This window comes from Equus quagga, chromosome 1 (genome assembly GCF_021613505.1).
Source record: "Equus quagga isolate Etosha38 chromosome 1, UCLA_HA_Equagga_1.0, whole genome shotgun sequence".
Lineage (NCBI taxonomy): Eukaryota > Metazoa > Chordata > Mammalia > Perissodactyla > Equidae > Equus > Equus quagga.
The window spans coordinates 34,731,736-34,755,408 of NC_060267.1; the positions used below are offsets into that span (position 1 = coordinate 34,731,736).

At 36.2% G+C, this 23,673-nt stretch overlaps 1 protein-coding gene across 3 annotated transcripts in view; it reads left to right on the plus strand.

The window, feature by feature from the left end:
• Positions 1 to 22: 22 nt before the first annotated feature.
• Positions 23 to 23,673, plus strand: part of DNAI7 (dynein axonemal intermediate chain 7) — a 72,451-nt gene continuing 48,800 nt past the window's right edge. For 2 of the 3 annotated variants that reach the window (XM_046642029.1, XM_046642043.1), the window contains exon 1: positions 5,596 to 5,631. In XM_046642029.1, the coding sequence (XP_046497985.1) occupies positions 5,599 to 5,631 (33 nt within the window). In that variant the 5' untranslated portion in view covers positions 5,596 to 5,598. Of the gene's footprint in view, positions 100 to 3,334; positions 3,353 to 5,595; positions 5,632 to 23,673 lie in introns of those variants that run through there. The other variant, XM_046642039.1, reaches the window with a different exon arrangement.

Below are 23,673 nucleotides of genomic sequence, written 5' to 3' on the forward strand. Positions count from 1 at the left end.
GGTGGGCGGGGCTTGTTGTCCTGACAACCTGGGAGCGTCTTCCTCACAACGCTGGTCTCTGAGTTGGTCCGCTGCGGAGGGCGTTTTTGACTCAGCATGGTGAGCAGGGGGAGTGGGGGAGCCAGGTGAAGGGGCGAGCATTGGTTCTCTTTCACCTGGGTTAATGATGTAATAAGAGCTGGTCATATTTTAGAGGGGAGCAGGTCGGTTTAGGAAAGAACCCATTCCCCTGGGCCAGGGGGGATCGACCTTCTGACGTTTGGCCTTCCCGTCCCGGGTTCGATGGCAGGTGGGAGTCCCAAGCCAGTTTCTGCAAACGGGGGATGGCCGATGCGGCCAGAAGGTGTCCTAATCTCGCACTATTGCTAAGCTTAAAAATTTGTCCCAACCTAGTAACTTCCACTAATGGTACACGTTCCCGTTAAATTGCTTTCTCATTGCAGCTTGGCGGAAAGGTGTTTTTATGCTTCCTCAGTAGTTAATGAAAAGCTGTTGCAATTTACTCTGCTTTGAGAAGTTTTTTTTATGTGGTCTTTTGTGGAAATATGAATTTTTTAGTGATTCAAGGTACTCAGCCTGCCCTGAATTTATTAAGTATGATAAAGCTTCTCGTTTTATTTTTCTGCGCTCCTTGGCTGTCTTGTCTTCTCCAAGAACAGGCCAACATGTAGCTATGAGATTATGTCCTTTCAGATTTTCTTAAATGTGATTTCCATCTCCTATGATTAAGACTAGAGGAGGTGGAAAATGTAATTAGTTATTTAATTCATTAATTAAGTGAAAATATGGAGTGCATTTTTTTGTGCTTGGCAACTAGTTGGGAAGCCAAGGATACAAAGATGAATATGACAGTCTCTCCCTACTCTGGGAGACAGACTAAACAAATTACAATACAACTTTATAATTGTAACAATTCACGTATCTACAGTGGAGTGACAGGAGTTGGAAACGATGAAATTGGGTCTGGAGGGAGGGAGGAGTGGATGCAGGAAGGAAAGACTAATGCTTTTCAAGCTGTGTTTTAAAGGATGAATACGAGTTCACCAGAAGTGGTGGGAAGAAATAGGGAGTGGAGAGAATTCACATCAGGAAGAACAGAAAGTCAATGGACTTTAAGCCAATGTAAAACTGCTGATAAATAGAGGGAACAATAAGCACCTATTTATTACTTCCAAAGGATACATGAGTTTCTTCTTAGATCCCTCTAGCAATGTTTCTCAAAATGTGGTCCCTAGAACATTTGCTTCTAACACACCTGGAGTACTTGTTAAAGTGCACATTCCAGGAACAAACTGGACTCCAGATCTACTGTTTGTATTGGTTTCCCAGGGCTGCCACGTAACAAATTACCGTACACTAAGTGGCTTAAACGATAGAAATCTATTGTCTCACAATTCTGGAGGCTGGAAGTCCAAGATCAACGTGTCAGCAGGGCTGTGCTCCCTCGCAGTGCTAGGGGAGGATCTGTTCAGACCTCTCTCCTAGATTCTGGCAGTTGCTTGGCTTGTGGCCGCGTCACTCCATTCTTCACACGGCATTCTCCGTGTGTGTGTGTCTGTGTCCAAATTTCCCCTTTTTATAAGGATACCAGTCATATTGGATTAGACATCTGCCCTATTCCAGCATGATCTCGTCTTAATTTAACTAATGACATTGTCAACAACCCTATTTCCAAATAAAGTAAAATTCTGAGGTACTGGGGGATAGGACTTCAATGTATGAATTTTGAGAGAACACAGTTCAAACCGCAACATCTACTGAATCACAATGAGGAGAGGGAAGTGAGTGTGTATACTTTTATGCCAGGAATATGCATTTTTAACAAGCATCGCAGGTGATTCTTATGCCCTCTGAACTTTGAGAACTACTGTACTACATGATGTTCTTAGGATTTGCAGGTGGGGTGAAGATATGTCCTTATCCCAAATGAGTTAAAAGCACTAGTGAGAGTTGACAATTTGCCCATCTTTAAAATATGTCTGCATAAGAATAGGGCAATGTGGGCTGGCCCGGTGGTACAGAGGTTAAGTGTGCACGTTCTGTTTCGGTGTCCTGGTTCGCCAGTTCGACCCTGGGTGTGGACGTGGCACCGCTTGGCAAGCCATGCTGTGGTAGGCACCCCACATATAAAGTAGAGGAAGATGGGCACGGATGTGAGCTCGGGGCCAGTCTTCCTCAGCAAAAAGAGGAGGATTTGCAGCAGATGTTAGCTCAGGGCTAATCTTCCTCCAAAAAAAAAATTAAAAAAAAAAGAATAGGGCAATGCTATTTATATGTTCTGCTATATAGTACTTATTTCAAGATGGAAGTGTGTTAACTATTAATTGATATTATAATATGATAATAAATATGATAAAATGGAACCTATTCATCAAAATTATATGAGGGCACAGTCCCTACCATTTCCCTTTATGTCATCTCCAGCGTCTCAGAGCATCTTGTGTGTACATCATTAATAAATATCTGCTGAGTGAATGAGTGAAATATATACACTTTTCCAGAAGATGTAATCTACTACACTGTGTCATTTTAAACATATTTTATACCGTGATAATCTTATGGCTTGAACTAGGATTTCTCATGTATATGTCTTCAGGTGTGGAAAGTGCATAATCTCCTAGTCATGTGATCTCCTACAAATTCCTTACCAGAAATCTAAAGGACACATGGAATCGGGAAATTGCAAGTGACATTATTGAAAAATACTTTTAATTGTAAATATTTATTGAAATCCTGTGCTTTCCAAAATAATTTCCAAAGAAGAATAGATCTGCTAAGACATTGCTGAATAAAATTGTTTTATCAGAGCTTTGTCTGCTTTAAATAACATATTCTCTTTCTATAAAATCAACAATCTATAATTTTACAGAAAGACTATTTCTTTAGAATATGAGACCATTCCCACACTTTCCATCTCGACATTAGTACCAATCCTTAGTCAATGACTTATTGTTCTTTGGAACCCTTTAAACTAATGTCTTCTTGACTGCTGCTCTTTTTAGTTCTAGGGCATTTCATTAAACATGGGTCATTGAGTGACTGTCATAAGAAAGAGTGTAAAATTTGTTTATAAAAGATCCTTCAGTGGGTGAACTATTTTATTTTAGTTTTTCCTAGACCCGTTTGTAGCTTTGTCTGAATTCTTTTTTTAAAAGACTTTTTATTTTGAGATAATTTTAGATTTATAGAAAAGTTGCAAAGATGGTACAGAGAATTCCCTTATAGTCTACCCGGCTTCTCCTAATTTTAACATCCTAATAATCATGATACTTTTGTTAAAAATATCTGAATTATTTTTTTAATTTATCAATTCTTTTGTTTTTCCAACCTTTAGGGTCCAAAAACAAAAAAGGTAAGTAGAAATTATCTTCTCAAAATGGATAGTTTTATAAGCACTCACTTGTACAAACTGAATTTTTAAACATTTTTCTAGTTAGTTTTATTATAATTTATCGAGTTTAAAAAGCTTCCTTCCTTTTTAGATATTAATGCTGTTTAAATCATGGAATAATCCTTACCAATAACAGGACGTATTTCAAATTTGACATAAAAAGATATTTCTAGTTTCACAAAGACTTGAAAAAATATCCTTTAATTTTTACTTGTATAGATTTGAGGCTTTTTATTACTTGTGCTCTAGAAAATGCTGGATTAGGAACCCCTTTTCTTCATTCTAGATAAACATGTAAGAATTTAGTTACAAAACCTGCTGTGACTTGAAAGTGGACCCTAAGGTAATATGTCTTTAAATGGGTTGCATGATAACACATAGTTGATTTCTTTTGTACTTTGTAGAAATTTGAGTTCAATAAGGGGTGTCTAGAATGCCTTTTTCTCTCTTATTACTAGATTTATGGATTTATGCTTTAGAGCAGAGATTATAATTACTTGACTGGCAAGCCAGATTTAGCCAACAGACATATTTTTATTTTATCTAAAAGATTTTTTTTTTTAAATCAGTTGCTAAACTATTTTCACACAAAAATATGATTTCTGTCTATCCTTGAAAAATTAGAAGCCCCATAACATTGTGCCTACAGTCTTGTCAGGCGATAGTTGGCTGGACTGAGTAGCAGCCGTCTCTTTTAGAAAAGCATCGACTCTTCAGTTTGCGGTAGTTCTGACCGTGGACTCTTTACTGTATTTACCTTCCTGATGCCAGGAGGAATTTGGGTTTAGAATGCTGTCTTTAAGGCATATCTCAAAAGTCATTTCTCTGTAAATTTTCCTACCATTCTCTTTTGTGGAATCAGTTATACCCTCTGTGTTCTCATAGCACATGCATGTGTATGTGCCTCAATTATAACCCTTATATCATATTATATAATCTGTGTAATTTAGGTTATTATTGTGAGCTGTTCAAGGTCAAGAGCATGTCATATTTATTTTCACGTCCATAGTGTTTATCACAGTGCCTGGCACATAGTTGAAATTCAATCAATATTTGTCGAATGAATATGTGAAACCCCATTTACCCTACCACCACTTAAAAACGTTTGGTCCCTTGATTGTTTTGAAGAAATGCTTATGTAAATGTGTATTCAATATTTACGCAATTAAATATTTCTTCAAGAAATACTGTTGAGTGCCTTCTGTGTTTGCTTTTTTTTGGTCACTTGGACCCACTACCAACCTGATACTGTTTTAGGGGCTGTGGATGTAACTGAATAAAATCTATTAAGCCTCTGAACACGTTCTTACGGGGGAAGTATTCTGGAGGGCTACAATTATTTATATGTGGGTCTACAATAGTTTATTGGTTTGTGTGGACATTCATTTTCGGCTTTAGATTGTGAAACCTTAGAGGCGTTGTTTTAAATCTGAAAACTCATTGTTCTAAATGACTCTGATGCTTAATCATGTATGCATGGGTGCTAAATAAATACTTCTGGATTATTTTGTTCATAGTGTTGTTTCCTTTAGAGAATGGTGAGATTCATCCTGTGAAATTTGCAACCAAACATAAGGAGGAAATTACTCACTTTTTAATTGTTCCGTTCTTAAAGATTATGGTTTAAGGATGAAGTGAGTTTGCAAAGGGAATTTACAGTATAGTTTGGAAAACATTGAAAGATCTATTTTATTCTTTCTGATTTCTTAAAGTTTTTTTTAAGAGAAAAAGTAATAAACGTACATGGTATAAAATTAAAAGAGGATAAAAAAATAGAAAACTTCCTCTTATCCAAGACTATAAGAGCTACTGCATATCTTTTCATAAATTTTCTAAGCATTGAAGAGTACCGCCCCACACACATATATACACACACAACCGTTTTCTCCCCAAATATGGGAGCATTCTGTACCTTCTATTTTTCACTTAATATTGTATTTCATTAATTCTAGGATACTCAATCTTTTTACATTTTAACATGACTGAAATTGAGATGTATCTTATAGTTGATAGTATCTTACAATCATCATAGTCTTGGATTGACATCCATTTCTTCCAAGGAGGATGTTTGCTTCTGTCAGTCATGTGTTCTTACTGCCAGCCTCATACTACTTTAAATTCTGTGCTTGACAGTTTTGGGGCCACACTGATTATTACATTTTCAAGGAATTTTTTTTCTTCTTTCTGTTCATTTTCAGGATTGAGATATGCAAGTTTCCTTGGTGTATCTTTTCTATGTTGTAGGTTCATTTGTCTTTACCTGTATGCAGCTTTATATAGGCGTCTCCTATTAGACTCCCATCTTGGGCATTTCCTTTTTTGGTAGTAATAATTTAAAGGTATGTCTTACATCTGATAGCATCCTAGACTCCACGGCATAAGTATTATCTTGGGGTCCTCTTTGTTTCGAAAGTTGAGATTATGTCACTTCTTTTCACAGCTGCATCATATTGTATTGAAAGTATGTTGTAGGGGAGGAAAAATCTCTACCCTCTAGGTTCTTCTGGCTGATCTAGGAATCAAATTGATGTGTGACGTAATAACAGGAGAAAATCAAACAAATTTAATAATGTGTATATATCAGAGAAACCCAGGAAAGTGAGTAACTTACCAAAATGGCTGAAGCCAGCACCTTAAATACCATCTTAAGCTAAAGACAAAGGAGGATGTTGGGGATAGTGGTTTGGGACTTCAAAGGAGAGGAAGGCAACTCACATGGAGATGGAAAAGCAAATGCGCGGTAGACGAATGTTTCCTGGGCCATCTGTAGACAATGAGACCCCAGAGAGAACTTTGATAAAATGGGCCTTGCTAGGTGCCCTCCTGTCTACCATACCTACAGTTAGTTATCTATGGTGAGAACTCCTTCCTGGAACAGGCCTTCTATCTTAAATTCTTTCAGGAAGTTATGGGGAAGGTCAAAATTTGTTTCTGAGTCTTTTGTTCTTAAAAACAATCAGGCCAAAGAGGGGCTGGCTTGGTGGCCCAGTGGTTGAGTTCAGCACACTCTGCTTCGGTGGCCTGCGTTTGGTTCTGGTGTGGACCTACGCCACTCTGTCAGCCGTGCTGTGGTGGCAACTCACATCCAAAATAGAGGAAGACTGGCAACAGATGTTAGCTCAGGGAGAATCTTCCTCAGCAAAAAAAAAAAAGTAATCAAGCCAAAGAGACACATTTTGGGGTGGCAAATTCTGAGCCCTCACAATGTACTATGATTTTTATGTTGTCCCTATTTTTTGCTACCACAAACAAGGTAGGAATGAAGGTCCTTATAAATATGGCCTTGCAAACATATAGAAGAATACTTATTTCATTGATTTAGCAGTATTCCAGGCATTAAGAGAATAGCAGCAAGATAGAGTCCCTGCCCTCATGAAGGTTACATTCTTGTTTTTTCCAGATTTATTGATATATAATTGAGATATATTGAGAAGTGTAACATTGTGTAAGTTTAAGATAGACAACGTGATTTGATATATATATATATTATGAAATGATTACAAAAATAGGGTTAGTTACACATCCATCACCTCACATAATTACCACTTTGTGTGTGTATGTATGTGGTGAGAACATTTAAGATCTACTGTCTTAGCAACTTTCAAGTATACAATACAGTATTATTAGCTGTAGTTACCATGCTGTACATTAGATCCCCAGAATTTATTCATCTTATAACTGGAAGTTTGTACCCTTTGATCAACATCTGCCTATTTCTCCCACCTCCCAGCCCCTGGCAATCACCAATTTACTCTCATTTCTATGAGTTTGGTGTTTTTAGGTTCCACATATAAGTGATATCATACAGTATTTGTCTTTCTCCCACTTACTTCACTTCGCATAATGCCCTCAAGGTTCATCTGCATTGTCACAAATAGCAAAATAAAATTTTCTCCTTTTTTATGGCTGAATGATATTCCATCCTGTGTATATGTGTGTGTATATATATATATATTATATACCACATTTTCTTTATCCATTCATCTGTGGGTGGACACTTAGGTTGTTTCCATGTCTTGAGTATTTGTGAATAATGTTGCAATGCACATGGAGGTGCAGCTATCTCTTAGAGACAGTGATTTCATTTCATAAAGTTTACATTCTGTTTGAGGAGTAGAGGGGAGGAAATAATATAATTGCAGATAGTTTTGAATATGCAGACAACCAAGAAAGGGGTCAGTGAGAAATGTGGGGTAAGGGATAGTGGTCATGCTGGTTCATATAGGGTGATTAAGGAAGTAACATTTGAGAAGAGACCTGGATGAAGCAAGAGAGTAAGTCAATAATTACCTTGGGATGAGCATTCTAGGCAGAAAGAATTATTGCAAAGACCCATAGTTGGGAATGACCTTGTGAGAATGCCAGTGTGGTTAGAATAGAGTGGGCAGGTAGAAAGTGAAAGATGAAAAAAGGGGTGAGGGTGGAGGAGTAGGGGGATGGGAGAGAGTGAGAGAGAGAAGGGGGAGCCAGTTCATGGCCAAGTAGGTCCTGGCAAAATGTTTGGGTTTTATTCTGAGTGTGCTGAGTAGCCTGGGAGAGTTGTAAGCAAGAGTGACTAGATTGGATTTATGTTTTTGAAGGGTCGGTGGGAAATGCGCTGTAGGGAAGCAAGACTAGAAGTGGGAGGAGCAGTTAGGAAGCTGTTGCAGCAGTTCTAGGTCAGCAGTCTTCCCAGCGAAATAACGTGCTTCTAGAAGTAAAGAGTACTTCAGAGGTACTCAAAGATTTTTCCAGGGATACAAGGACACAGATGATTTTATGAAATCAATTTCCAGATCATCAACTTCCATATTTACCCTTTCCTGTGAAAAATCTACTGTCTTGAAACCCTGCCTTTTTGACATTGCATCTTCCGAGTTCACAATTACCCCTTTGCTTTACAAAACAAAGGCATATCTCTGATCCATTCTAAATGTTACATTCATTGCCCTAGGGCCTGGGCTATGAAACTAAGGGACAATTAAAAACATTGTCGTTGGCAAAACTTTCTTTAGTTAAGGCATCAAAGACTTCTTTTTTTGTCTCTTTCTGTAAATGGTGAAATGTGGCATTAGAAGTATTGAGATATTCTGAATTCCTTACATGTTGTAGTGAGGGTTGTGGGACTGGTAATGATTTTTGTTCAATGACATTGCCTGTGAGATTATTATCAAATGATGATACAAAATAACTCTCACAATGTGATTTATTGATAAAACATCCAGACTCCAAAAATAGTAACATTAATTTTTTTAATGAGGAAAGATTAAAGGTATCAGTAAAAATGTAAATGAGCTTAATATTTTTACATAGACCTTAAAGTGGCCTTTGAAACTTCGTGTAACTTCAATTAGTATTATTCATTGAAAAAACTAGGAAATTGTACAACAGTACAGAAAAGTTTATAATACCTGGTGCACTGTTAAAAGATGTCGCTACATTTACATCAATATGTTTTGTTCAGAAACCACTGTCCTTCACAGCATACATGTAGAAGTAGAGGATGTTGGTTGGGTTATAGGGAAAATTGCTTTACAGATTGATGAATACATAGAAGATTCCAGTTATTCCCATTAATAATTTATGACTGTTCTTCCATGGAAGAAGATGGCATTAATAATGGAATTTTGGTATTTGAACTCTTTTAAGGAATACAACTAAGAGATTTTATAGAACTTGGAATACTTTGAATTGATGTTATTTGAATAAATTGAGAATGGTGCCCAAGTACCTCCAGACATGGAACCATAAAGAATGGGGCAAAGGGGACCTCATTGCTCATATCTGTACCTTAAATCCTATTTTAATTTAGAAACACTATATTCCCAAACAGGCTTTTGTTGCCTAAAATTTGAATCCTGATTTCTAAGGAATTCAACGTTGATCCTAAACTATAAATGGTGTTAAGTTCAGGACATTAAAATTGCATCATTTTAAAATGATATATGAGGAAATAGAATTAACTCACACCTGGCTCATAAAAAAAATAGGGTAGCTTGTCATGAGGATGCATATGAGCACATTTATTTGTACTGAAAAATGAAATCAAACTGTTTCTGATAGAAATTAAGTGTGATAGAGCTAATTGGTTTTTTTCTTCCTATTTATTTTTTGGTTGAGGTAACATTGGTTTATAATATTGTATAAATTTCAAGTATACAGTATATTTCAATTTCTTATAAATTACATCATGTTCACCACCGAAAGGCTAATTACAATCCATCACCATACACATGTGCCTAATCACCACTTTCGACCTCCCCCCTCCGCCCTTTCCCTCTGGTAATCACTCATCCAATCTCTGTTTTTATGTGTTTGTTTGTTTGTTTTTTGGTGAGGAAGATTGGCCCTGAGCTAACATCAGTTGGTAATCTTTCTCTTTTTGCTTGAGGAAGAGTAGCCCTGAGCTAACGTCTGTGCCTGTCTTCCTTTATTTTGTATGTGGGTCCCTGCCACAGCATAACTTGCTGAGTGGTAGGTCCATGCCTGGGATTTGAACTTGCAAACCCCAGACCACCAAAGTGGAGTGCACTAAATTTAACCACTAGGCCACAGGGCTGGCCCCTGTTGTTGTTTTTATCTTCTGTTTATTAGTGAGATCATATGGTATTTGACTTTCTCTAACTTATTTTACTTACCCTCAAGGTACATCTGTGTTGTCCCAAATGGCAAGATTTCATCCTTTTTTATGGTCGAGTAGTATTCCATTGTGTATATATGCCAAATCTTCTTTACCCATTTGTCCTTTGATGGGCACCTAGGTTGCTTCCAAGTCTTGGCTATTGTGAATGATGCTGCAGTGAACATAGGGGTGCATAAATCTTTATGTATTCATGTTTTCATGTTCTTTTGATAAATACCCAGCAGTGGAATAGCTGAATCATATGGTAGATCTATTCTTAACTTTTTGAGGAATCTCCATACTGTTTTCCATAGTGACTGCACCAGTTTGCACTCCTACCAGCTGTGTATGAGAGTTCCCTTCTCCCCATATCCTCTCCAACACTTGTTATTTCTTGTCTTGTTAATTATAGCCATTCTGACGGATATGAGGTGATATCTCATTGTACTTTTGATTTGCATTTCCCTAATAATTAGTGATGTTGAACATCTTTTCATGTGCCTGTTTGCCATTTGTATATCTTTTTTCAAAAAATGTCTGTTCAGATCTTTTGCTCATTTTTTGATTGGGTTGTTAGTTTCTTTGTTGTTGAGATGCATAAGTTCTTTATATATTCTGAGTATTAACCCCTTACCAGATATATGGTTTGCAAATATCTTCTCCCAATTATTAGGTTGTCTTTTCCTTTTGTTCATGGTTTCCTTTTCTGTGCAGCTTTTTAGTTTGATGTAGTCCCATTTGTTTGTTTTTTCCATTGTTTCCCTTTCCTGGTCAGACCTGGTACTTGAAAATATGCTGCTCAGACTGATGCCAAAGAGTGTACTGCCTATGTTTTCTTCTAGCAGTTTTAGGTTTCAGATCTTACATTTAAGTCTTTAATCCATTTTGAGTTAATTTTTGTGTGTGGTGTAAGTTAATGGTCTACTTTCATTCTTTTGTATTTGGCTATCCAGTTTTCCCAACTCTGTTTATTGAAGAGACTTTCCTTTCTCCATTGTATGTTCTTGGCTCCCTTGTCAAAAATTAGCTGTCCAGAAATCTGTGGGTTTATTTCTGGGCTCTCAGTTCTGTTCCATTGATCTACGTGTTTGTTTTTGTGCCAGTACCATGTTATTGTGATTACTATAACTTTGTAGTATATTTTGAAATCAGGGACTGTGATACCTCGAGCTTTGTTCTTTTTTCTCAGGACTTCTTTGGCTCTTTGGGGTCTGTTGTTGTTCCATATCAATTTTAGGATTCCCTGTTCTATTTCTGTGAAAAATGTCATTGAAACTTTGATAGGGATTGCATTGAATCTGTAGATTGCTTTAGGAAGTATGGATATTTTAACTATGTTAATTTTTCCAATCCAAGAGCATGGAATATCTTTCCATTTCTTTGTGTCTTCAATTTCTTTCAACAATGTTGTATAGTTTTCAGTGTATGGGTCTTTCACTTCTTTGGTTGAATTTCTTCCTAGGTATTTTATTCTTTTTGTTGCAATTGTAAATGGGATTGTATTCTTAATTTCTCTTTTTGCTACTTCATTCTTAGTGTATAGAAATGCAACTTATTTTTGTATGTTAATTTTGTATCCTGCAACTTTATCATATTCATTTATTATTTCTAAAATTTTTTTGGTGATTTCTTTAGGGTTTTGTATATATAAAATCATCTTATCTGCAAATAGTGACAGTTTCACTTCTTCCTTTCCAATTTGGATCCCTCTTATTTCTTTTTCTTGTTTGACTGTTCTGGCTAGGACTTCTGATACTATGTTAAATAAGATTGGCAAAAGTGGGCATCCTTGTCTGGTTCCTGTTCTTAGAGAAATAGCTTTCAGTTTTTCTCCATTGAGAATGATATTAGCTGTGGGTTTGTCATATATGGCCTTTATTATGTTGAGTTACTTTCCTTCTATACCCATTTTATTCAGAGTTTTTATCATAAATGGATGCTGTACCTTGTCAAATGCTTTCTCTGCATCTATTAAAATGATCATGTGATTTTTGTTCTTCATTTTGTTAATGTGGTGTATCACGTTGATTGATTTGCAGATGTTGAGCTATCCCTGCATCCCTGGAATAAATCTCACTTGATCATGGTATATGGTCTTTTTAATGTATTGTTGTATTTGATCTGCTAATATTTTGTTGAGGATTTTTGCATTGATGTTCATCAGTGATATTGGCCTGTAATTTTCTTTTTTTGTGTTGTCCTTTTCTGGTTTTGGTATCAGGGTAACGGCTTTGTAGAATGAGTTAGGAATCTTCCCCTCCTCTTCAATTATTTGGAAGAGTTTGAGAAGGATAAGTATTAAGTCTTCTTTGAATGTTTGGTAGAATTCACTAGGAAAGCCATCTGGTTCTGGACTTTGATTTTTTGGGAGGTTTTGATTACTGTTTCTATCTCCCTGCTGTTGATTGGTCTACTCATATTCTCTATTTCTTCTTGATTCAGTTTTGGAAGGTTGTATGATTCTAAGAATTTACCCATTTCTTCTAGATTATCTATTTGTTGGTTTATAGCTTTTTGTAGTATTCTCTTATAAGCTTTTTTATTTCTGAGGTGTCCATTGTAATTTCTTCTCTTTCATTTCTGATTTCGTTTAGTTGAGCCTTCTCTCTTTTTTCCTTGGTCTTTTTTTCTTGGTGAGTCTAGCTAAAAGTTTGTCAGTTTTGTTTATCTTTTCAAAGAAATACCTCTTGGTTTCATTGATTTGTTTCTATTGTTTTTTTAGTCTCTATTTCATTTATTTCTGCTCTGATTTTTATTATTTCCTTCCTTCTCCTGATTCTCGTCTTTGTTCTTCTTTTTCCAGTTCCTTTAGGTGCACTATTAGATTGTTTATTTGAGATTTTTCTTGTTTATTGAGGTAGGCCTGTATTGCTGTAATCTTCTCTCTTAGAACTGCTTTTGCTGTATCCCATAAATTTGGCATGTTGTATTTTTCTTTTCCTTTGTCTCCAGGTATTTTTTTATTTCTCCATTGATCCAATTGCTGTTCAGTAGCATTTTGTTTAATTTCCACATATTTGTGGCTTTTCTGATTTTTCTCCCTGTAGTTGATTTCTAGTTTCATACCATTGAGGTCAGAAAAGATGCTTGGTATTATTTCAGTCTTCTTAAATTTATTGAGACTTGTTTTGTGGCCTAATATGTGACCAATCCTGAAGAATGTTCCACGTGCATTTGAAAAGTGTGTATCCTGTGGTTTTTGGATGGAATGTTCTTTATTTATCTACTAAGTCCTTCTGGTGTACTGTGTCATTTAAGGCCAATGTTTCCTTATTGATCTTTTGTTTGGATGCTCTATCCATTGGTGTAAGTGAAGTGTTAAAGTCCCCTACTGTTATTGTGTTACTGTCTATTTCTCCTTCTATGTCTGTTAATAATTGCTTTATATATTTAGATGCTCCCATGTTGGGTGCATAGATATTTCTAAGTGTTATCTCCTCTTGTTGGATTGTTCCCTTTATCATTATGCATTGCCCTTCTTTGTCTCTTCTCACAGTTTTTGTTTTAAAGTCTGTTTTTTCTGATATAAGTGTTGTTATCACAGCTTTCTTTTTATTGCCATTTGTGTGGAGTATCTTTTTCCATTCTTCACTTTCAGTTTGTGAGTGTCTTTAGGTCTGAAGTGTGTCTCTTGTATGCAGCATAAATATGAGTCATGTTTTTTTATCCAGTCAGCCACCCTATGCCTTTTGATTGGAGAATTTAGTCCATTGACATTTAAAGTAGCTGTTGATAAGAATGTACTTAATGCCATTTTGTTCCTTTTTTTCTGTGTGTTTTAGTTGTTCTTCTCTGTTCCTTTCTTCTTCTCTTGCTCTCTTCCCTTGGGGTTTGAGGGATTCCTTTAGTATTATGTTTGGGTTCCTTCCTCTTAATTTTTTGGTATTTATTATAGGTTTCTGCCTTGTGTTCATATATAATAAACTATGTATATAGCAATCTATATTAAGTTGATAGTCTCTTAAGTTTGACCTCTTGCCAGAAGCTCTACTCTTTTACTCCCCTCCTCCCACATTTTATGTGTTTGACCTCTTTGTGTGTGTTTCTGTTACCCTCTTATCATAGAAATAGATAACTTTAGTACTTTTGTCTTTTGACTTTCATATTAGCTTCATAGGTTGATGATCTGATACCTTTATTGTATCTTTGCTACCTTTACCAGTGAATTTATTGTTTTTTGTTTGTTTTGATAATTTTCTTATTCCTTTTTCTGGTCTTTCCTTTTCCACTGAAATAAGTCCCTTTAGAATTTCTTGTAAGGCTAGTTTCTTGGTGATAAACTCCTTTAGTTTTTGCTTGTCTGGGAAGCTCTTTATCTCTCCTTCCATTCTGAATGATAACCTTGTTGGATAGAGTATTCTTGGCTGCAGGGTTTTTCCTTTCAGCATTTGAAATATATTGTGCCACTCCTTTCTAGCCTGTAAGGTCTCTGCTGAGAAGTCAGCAGATAGCCTTAGGGTGTTTCCTTTTTATGTAACTTGTTGCCTTTGTCTTGTAGCTTTTAGGATTGTCTCTTTATCTTTAATTCTTGACATTTTAATTATAATGTGTCTTGGTGTCGGCCTCTGGGTTTATCTTGTTTGGTGCTCTCTGTGCTACCTGTACCTGGATGTCTGTTTCCTTCCTTAGGGTAGGAAAGTTTTCAGCAATTATTTCTTCTAATATATTCTCTACCCTGTCATCTCTCTCTTCTCCTTCTGGGATACCTATAATACAGATGTTAGTACACTTCTTGTTGTCCCAGAGGTCCTTTAGACTGTCCTTGTTTTTAATTCTTTTTTGTATCTATTCAGCTTGGGTGATTTCCTCTAGTCTTTTGTCCAGCTCACTGATCTGTTCTTCTGTATCATCTACTCTGCTATTGAGTCCCTCTAGTGAATTTTTCATTTCTAGTATTATATTCTTCATTTCTGATTGGTTGTTTTTTACATTTTCCAATACTTTGTTGTAGTTCTCACTGAGTTCACCCATTCTTCTCCCAAGATTAGTCAGCATCCTTATGACTATTAGTTTGTACTATTTGTCAGATAGCTTATCTCTGTTTCATGTAGTTCTTTTTCTGAGGATCTGTGCTGTTCCCTTATTTGGAACATATTCCTTTATGTCCTCATTTTGCCTCTTTCTCTGTGCTTGTATCCATGTATTAGGTAGATCAGCTATGTCTCCTGATCTTGGAGAGGTGACTTTATGTAAGAGATGCCTTATGAAGCCCAGCAGTGTGCTTCCCTCTTGTCACCAGTTCCAAATATTCTAAGAGTGTGCCCTGTGTGGGCTATGTTTGTCCTTCTGTTGTGGCATGGTTGCTCTTGCTGAAGATGCCTAAGGAGGCTAGGCTGTCCTGCTGGCTGGCTGGTTGTAATATTCAGCTGCATGTGGCTGCTATGATCCCTTCAGTCACTTTATCAGGCATGAGGAGCCCTAGCAGACTTGGCTGCAAGGTCTAGTAGCACATTCCTGTTACAGTTTTTCTGTTAAGTGAGTAGGCCCCCAGCATGGCTGGTTGCCAGGCTCAGGAGCTCACAATTGCTGTAGGCCTCTGGTCTGCAAGGCTATTGTCAGCTCTCTCAGAAGTGCAGCTGAGTGGGGCCAGCACCAGGCATGGGAGAACCCAATTGTTTCAGGCTTTGGAAGGTGGGGCTGATCCCCTATGTGGCTGTTTGAGAAGCATTAGTCTGCTGCACCTGACAACCCCCACCACACACAGGCTCACACACACCCTCAACACAGTCCTGCCCCATGGTCACGCCTTGACCCAGTGAAGCAGACCCAGTCACCCCACTGCAGAGGCCTCACACCCTCCACCAATGCAAGCCTGTCCCTCATGCATGTCCTGCCCCTCAGAGGCTGATCCACTCACCTGGCTGCAGGGGTTCCAGGCACCCAGGCTATGCAGGCCCATAAGTTGCCTAAGGGCTTGTTGTTGTGTGGGGCCAGTCCCTAGGGTGGGCTGCCTGCCCTGGCTGAGCTGGATTAAATTGGTGCTCTAGTGGGTGGGGCAGACCCCTGTGCTAACAGGCTTGGGGAAGAACTCCAATGGTGTCTGCCAGCATCTGTGTCAGCACACAGATAGTAGGTCACAATAATGGCTGCCACCAATGTCTCGGTCCCTGGGGAGGTGGTCCCAGCCTGGGGAGATCTCACCATTCATTGAGATGCATCCAGAGTCTATCAAGTGAGTCTCTTTTCACCAAAGGACTGTGCACCTTTCTTTCTGGTGATTTTAGGTTGCTTTCTGAAACAGGTGAATTTTTGTGTGGGCCCTTTAAGAGCAGACTTCTCTCCGCTTATGTTCCATAGCTTTTCTAGGGCTATTCCCTGTTGTAGTTAAGAGCCAGCAAAGCCAGACATTATGACATTCAGTTTTGCTGAGTCCAAAAGTTGCTTATTGTGGTAAAGCTCTCCCACTCAGATCACCCACACCTCCATGGAAGGCTTTGTTCCTTAAGATTCCTCCCAACCAGCCATGAAGCATCACTGCTAGAAGATGAGTTTTTTCCCTCCAGAATGGAATTTCTGCCTCTTCCACCTTAGTCAGGACTGTCCCTTGTTGTGGGAGTTCTTTTTATCCAGTTTTCAGTTCTCTCTCAGGGGTAATTGTTCCAAGAATAGTTGTCAATTTGTTACATCCATGGGAGGAGGTGAGTTCAGAGTCCACCTATGCTGCCATCTTGACACAGGATCCCTGGCCAATTGGTTTAAATTTGAAGGCTGGGCTTTGCTAACTAGGTAAATAGTAGACATTTTTTATACTTTGAGCAAAATCTGCAACTTAAGAGTTTTGATCAACTTAAACCAAGTGGTAAGATATAATAATTTTATCAAAAATATTATTTTGATTTTTCCATTTCCAGTAATATTAGGCTTAATATTTTTTGGATCAAACTTTCTGCTGAAAACAATAAATAATGCTGACTAAAATATATACATATAGGTCAAAACTATCCTCTTAAAAGCATTTAAGTGCTGATAATATGTTCAGAAATTATCAGGAGAAAACCTAAATGAAGGTAGGAACCGAAGAAGTAATGGAAGCACTAAAACTGTTTTTATCATGAGGACATCGCAGAACTGGGCAAAATTTGAACTTTGGTCTTGCATAGCAACAACGAAAGCCAAGGACAGTGAAATGATGTCTTCAGTGTGCTGAAAGTAAATAACTGGCAACTTAGAATTCAATATCAGCTCAAATAGGTTTCAAAAATAAAGGTGAAATAAAGACACTTTTTCAGGCAAAAACTGAGTTTGCCACCTGCAAAACAGATTAGTACATAAGGTATAAAACAGTCATCATAATGATAATATATGGGTTTAAAAAAGTGTTATACACAACACCTAACAACCCCAAATGTTCATCAGTTGATGAATAGATAAAATGTGGTATATACATACAATGGAATATTTTTCAGACAAAAACTGGAAATATTGATACATGCTATAGCATGGATGAACCTTGAAAATATTATGCTAAGTGAAAGAGCCAATCACAAAAGACCACACATTGCATGATTCCAGTTATATGCAATGTCAGAATAGGCAAATCTATAGAGAAAGTAGATCAGTTGTTTCCTAGAGCTGGGGGGTTGGAAAGAAATGGGAGGGATGACTGCTAATGGTTGTGGGGTTTCTTTTTTGGGGGTGACAAAAATGTTCTAAAATTGATTATGGTGGTGGTTGCACAACTTTGTGAATACACTGAAAGTCATTGAATTGTATACTTTGAGTAAATTGGATGGTTTGTGGGTTTTATTAGTAAAACTGTTATAAAAAGATACATGACAACAATAATGTATAATTTGGGTTAGGGAAGGATAAATTGAGTTAAGATGCTCTGAAGTCCTTGTACTATTTGGTAGTAGGATAAATGTATTTATATATTAGGTATGTATGTTGACTTTCTAGGATAGCTGCTAAAATGATATAGAGTGTAGAACTTTCAAATTAGTAGAGGGAAAATAGTGGATTGATAAACAATAACCAATTGAAAAGATATCAAGAAAGAATACAAAAAGAAGATAAAACAACACCCCAAAATCAAAAGAGAAAGATCATCAGATTGGTTAAAAAAATAAAATCCAACAATAATTTTTTAAGAACACTATCTAAAGAATAAAGATACAGAAAAGTTGAAAGTAAGATGATAGAAAAAGACATGCTATGCAAACACTAGAAAAATGAAAGCTGATATAGCTATATTAATATTGAACACAAAATTAAGACAAAAAGAAAAACACTTCTAGAAATAAAGAGGCCATTTTTGTAATGATAAAGATTTGACTAACCAAGAAAATATCATTTTAAATTTGTATATACCTAACTGAAAAACCTTGAAATATACAATACACAAATTCAGAAAACTATCAGGAGAAATAGACAAGCCCACAACCATAGCAGATTTCCTCTTTCAATAATTGACAGAACAAGCATTAGACACTCAGTAAGGATTTAGAAAATTGGAACAACATGATGAACAAATCTAATAAATTAGACGTATTTAGAACACCACACCCAACAACTAGAGAATTTTAAACACATATTTTTTTCAAAATTGACCATATCCTGTGACATAAAACTATTCTCAAAGTTCAAACATTTGAAACAATTCAGAGCATGTAGTATAACCTCAGTGAAATTAAGCTAAAAAGTGAAAGAAATCAGTGATAAAGAGGAAGACATAATATGCTGGGAATTTTTTAAACATTCTAAAATGGGTCAAGAAGTAATATATGGAAGTCAGAAAATATTTTTAACTCAAAGATAAGGAAAATATTTCAAAATTTGTGGAATGTACCTAAAGCAATACTCAGAGGGAAATGTGTAGCCCTAAATACTTATATTAGAAGAAGAAAAAAAACTAAAAAATTAATGAACTAAACATTCTTTAAGAAGTGAGAAAAAGGCTAAAACTCAAAGTAAGGAAAAGGAAGGAAATAATAAACAGAAATACAAAAATTAATAAAATAGAAAACGTTCAATAGAGAGGCTTAATAACCTCATATCCTTCAAGTCTTCACCATATGTTACCTTCTCCATGAGGCCCACCCTAGTCACTCCATTTAAAATTGTAATTCATCCCTTCCCCAGCTACTCCTGCAGTCTGGAGTCCCTTTGCTTTCTTCCATAGCACTTTTCACCCTCTAAAATATTTTATAGTTTATTTTTAATGTTTTTAAAGTTGTTTTTGTCTCTCTCTTCCAATTTGAATATAAGCTCATAAGTGCAAAGATTTTGTCTGTCTGTTTACTGGTATATCTCAAATGCCTACCACATGTTAGATGCTCAATATTTCTTAAAACAGTTGAATGAATGAATTTATTTCTTTGAAAATACTGATAAAATGGACAGTTCTCTGGTAAATTTTGTCAAGAAGAGCAAAAGGCATAAATAATCAATATTAGGGATGAAAAGGAAGAAAGGACTTTGACATTAAATGACATTATTTGAACAGTCTGATATGTCAATAAATTAGAAAACTTAGATGAATTAGACAGCCAGAAAAAAATGACTTACTCAAACTGTTTCATGAAGAAATAGAAAACCTGCATAGTCCTATAATCATTTAAGAAATTAAATCACTGATTAAAAAATCTTCCCAGAGAGAAAATTCTAGGTCTACAAGTCTTTGTTAGCTTGTTCTTCATTCAAAGGTAAATGATTTCATTTGTATACAAATTCTTCCAGACCATGAAAAAAGAGGGAACACTCCTAATCCATTTTGAGTTGCCTGGGTAACCTGAGAATAGTATGAGAAAGGAAAATTGAAACCCATTCATGAACATAAATGCAAAATTTCTAAGCAAAATGTTAGCAAGCTCAATATGGAAGTATATTTAATGATAATAAATCATGACCCAATTCAGTTTATCTCATGATGGCAGAATTGGTTTAATATAAGACATTACGTGAATACAATTAGATTGAATTAGAAATTCAATTACTGTACCTTACCATTTAGTAGGTTAAAGGACACTTTCTTAGCCTGATAAAGGTATTTATATTAAAAACAACAACGACAACAAAAGCCAACTACCAGAGAAGCAAAAGTACTGAAATTAACCAATATTGACTTGGATAATGATTATGGGAGTGTAAATTGAAATAATTACTTTGGAAAATTCAGCTTTAATAACATTGAAAATGCACATACTTACCAGTTTTACTCCTAGGTATAACTGTAGAAAAGCTTGCAAATGGACACCAGAATGCATACACTAGAAGATTTATAGCAGCATTATTCGTAATAGTAACAAACTGGAAACCATCCAATGTGTATCAGAAGAAGAATGGATAAATAAGTTAACGAGTTTACTATTCAGCAGTGAAAATATACAGCTATGGCTGTATCCACCAATATGGATGAATCTTACCAACCATAATGTGTATCTAAAGAAGTAAATTGCACAAAAGGACAAATATTGTATTATTTTACTTATATGAAATATCTGGAGTAGTAAAATTCATAGAGACAGAAAGTAGAATGGTGACTGACAAGGGCTGGGGTTGGGGAAAAGGGAAGTTAATGTTTAACGGATACAGAGTTGTAGTTTGGGATGATGAAAAAGTTCTGGAGATGAGTGGCAGTGATGATTGTACAGCAGTGTGAATGTACTTAATGCCAATGACCTGTACATTTAAACATGGTTAAAATGGTAAATTTTATGTTATGTATACTTTACTACAATAAGAAAAGAAGGAAATCACATACCTTGAGTATAATTGTATTTATGTAAAGTGCAAAAATAAGCAAACTGTATTGTTTAGGAATACATACATATGTAATAAAACTTTTAAAGAAAACAAGAAAATCATCACAAACATCAGTGATTATCCCTAGGGGTAATTTTTTTTGGTAAATCAATATAATTGTTGGCATATGATATGGAAAGGATTCAAAGAATTGCATGATATAGCTGTAACAAACCTGTTCCCGTTGGCTTTTTAATATAAACCAGATTTCTCACTTCTCATATTTGTAAAAATTAAAATAGAATCTGTCTGAATCCTTGTTTCATTCAGCAGTAGCTAACACCTATCCACGGATCATGAACTAACCAAGAAAAAGAGAAAAACCAACCATCTCATCAAGAGATGCATATCCAGTAAAATTTCACTTTTTATGTTTAATATTTACTTATCAAAATATGTAATATAATATGTTGCTTCATTCAGTTGTATACTGAAAATAATTAGAATGCAATCCAGAAACTTACAGACAAGGAAATAAAATTTTGTACATAGTTTTGTAACAGCTGAATATGATAGGAGGATCAACAAAACTTTTTTAAGTGTATTACGTTAAGAAAAGATTCTGTGAGGGAATGGGAATGGAAACATGAGTTCACAGAGAAAAAAGATTAAAATTTTTATTAAAGAAAAGCTTGTTCATATTTTTTTAATTGATGATATTGGCCATCAAATCACAATGGTATGTAGATTCCATTGGATATATTTTAAATAGTGATGGATATATTTGAAAGAGTGATGTAAAAGTTTTATTTTTTTATGTCATATACTGGAAAGTACAACGTTTGCAGCTATTTAAGCTTGTGATGAAGTTTTCAATGCCAACTTAAAATTTGTGAAGGGGTACATAGTTTTTCAAAATTCTTTTAGGGAATATATGAACAAGTAATTTTAAAAGTTACTGATCAACTACAGCTGAGGAAGAGAAGCCAGAAAAGAAGTCTGAGGAGTAACCTGTGAGAGAAGAAGCAAAATCAGACAGTACTAACCCAAAGGCCCAATGAAGAAAATATTTTAAGAAGGAGGAAGAAAAACTGTCAAATGATGACGACAGATGATTAAAATGAGAGCTGAAAATTGACCATTGGCATTGGAGCACTGCCATCTTAAGGTTCATTGACAAAAGAGGTTTTAATGGAGGAACGGAAACCAAAGCCCAGTTGGAGTGGGCTGTGCAGAAAATGGGAAAGTGGAAGCAGTGGGCAACTACATTCAGGTGGTCTGATATAAAGAGTAATGGAATTGGAGCAAAAGATGGAGAGGGATGTGAAATCCAGAGAGGGAGAAATTTATGCACAACTAGAGGTGTTAACTACAAACAAGGGCCAAGTCTTAAAGGGACAGTGAAGGACAGGATCCAGTGTAAGAGTGGCAAGTTCAGCCTGAAATAGCCATAGGTACAGACAGTTCATCCACTGTGATGGGAAGGAAGGTAGACAAAGATGTTAGGTAGGTTCAAAGATTTGGTGTGTAAAGGAGATTTTTCTCTCCTCAAAATTTCTAGTGATATCAGAGGTAAGGGCCACAGCTGAAAGTAGAAAAGAGGAGAGGATTTGGGAGGTTTGAAGAGTGAGGGGACTGAAATAGTAGTAGGAACACTGCATGGTGCTTAGAGCCATTTAACATCTGTGCTGATAAACTTGAGCCTGGATATTTTTCTCTGGCAAGGTTCAGCTGTTCATATTACTAGCACAGAATAAATGGGAGTGTTGAGCTTAGCTAGAACTAGGAGTTGGCCAGCTGAGCTTCTCAGAGGGAGTGGAAAATAGGGAGGTGGAGATATATATGCCAGTGATTATGGTGATGAGCTGTGAAATCTAACGTGGGTAAAGAAGTGAAGGTATGAGAGGGGTTGATGGACAGTGAAAAAGTGGTAGGGCTAATGGATTGGAGATTTCAAAGGAGCATCCTGTAGTTGGTGAGCCACAAAGAGAAGATGGTCACCCAAGAGTCTGTATATCCCAAGGATTATCTACTCTATTGATTCCTAAATTGAGATGGTGCTTTTCTCTTTCTATACTCTCACTTAGGGAAAACGGAGGGGGGTGGTTATCACCCAGATAGTTCTCAAGTCTGTATTCTGCTAAACCTCAGTTCTCCAGTTTCAATGCCCGCAAGCATTGTCTAGATGTTCCACCAGCACTTCCTACTACTAATTATACTTAGCCTCCTTTAAACAGTTTCTCTTTCAAATTTACTTGTTCTAGACTACCATTCTTCTTTTTGACTGTTTTCCTGACTCCTTCCTCTCCTTGCCTCCAATTTTAATCATTATCAACTAAGTTAGCTTATAAAATATTTATTGGGTCCATTCTCCTACCTGAATTTCCATTGCCATGACTTTATTTATTAATATTGTTAATAGTTACCAAGATGTTCTCCTCTTTATAATCAATTTTTTCCCCTAATACTAGGTTAGTTTTAAAAATTATATTCTTAATAGCTGCAGCTCTTCTCAAAAACTTTTAGGGGATTTCCAGTTCTTTTAGGGGGTTTCCACTTCTTTTAGAATAATGTGCAAACTCTATCGCATAGCTTTTCCATTCTCATTTGCATCATCACCTCTTCTTGGAGTCTTCCCAAGGCCCGCTGAACTTGCTGGCCTTTCCAGTGCTCTCCACTCCATATCTTATACCTGCATTTCCCTCTTCTTGGGATATCTTCCCCTCATAGCTGAATGTTAAAATCTTGTGGGCACAAATTTAAATACAACCTGCTCTATAAAAACTCTACTTGATCCCAGCTGTTGAAAATAATCTCTCCTTCCTCCAAACTTGCAAAATAACTTTCTGTAAATCTGTTAGTCATAAAAATGTCTTTAATTTTTATAGGTGTAGCAGTAGTAAAACTCTTTTTGCATGTATTTTATTTTAATCTTTACAACAGTGAAATAAAGTTCTGTTTAGCACCATTTTAAGGATGTGGACACTGGAAATGAGAG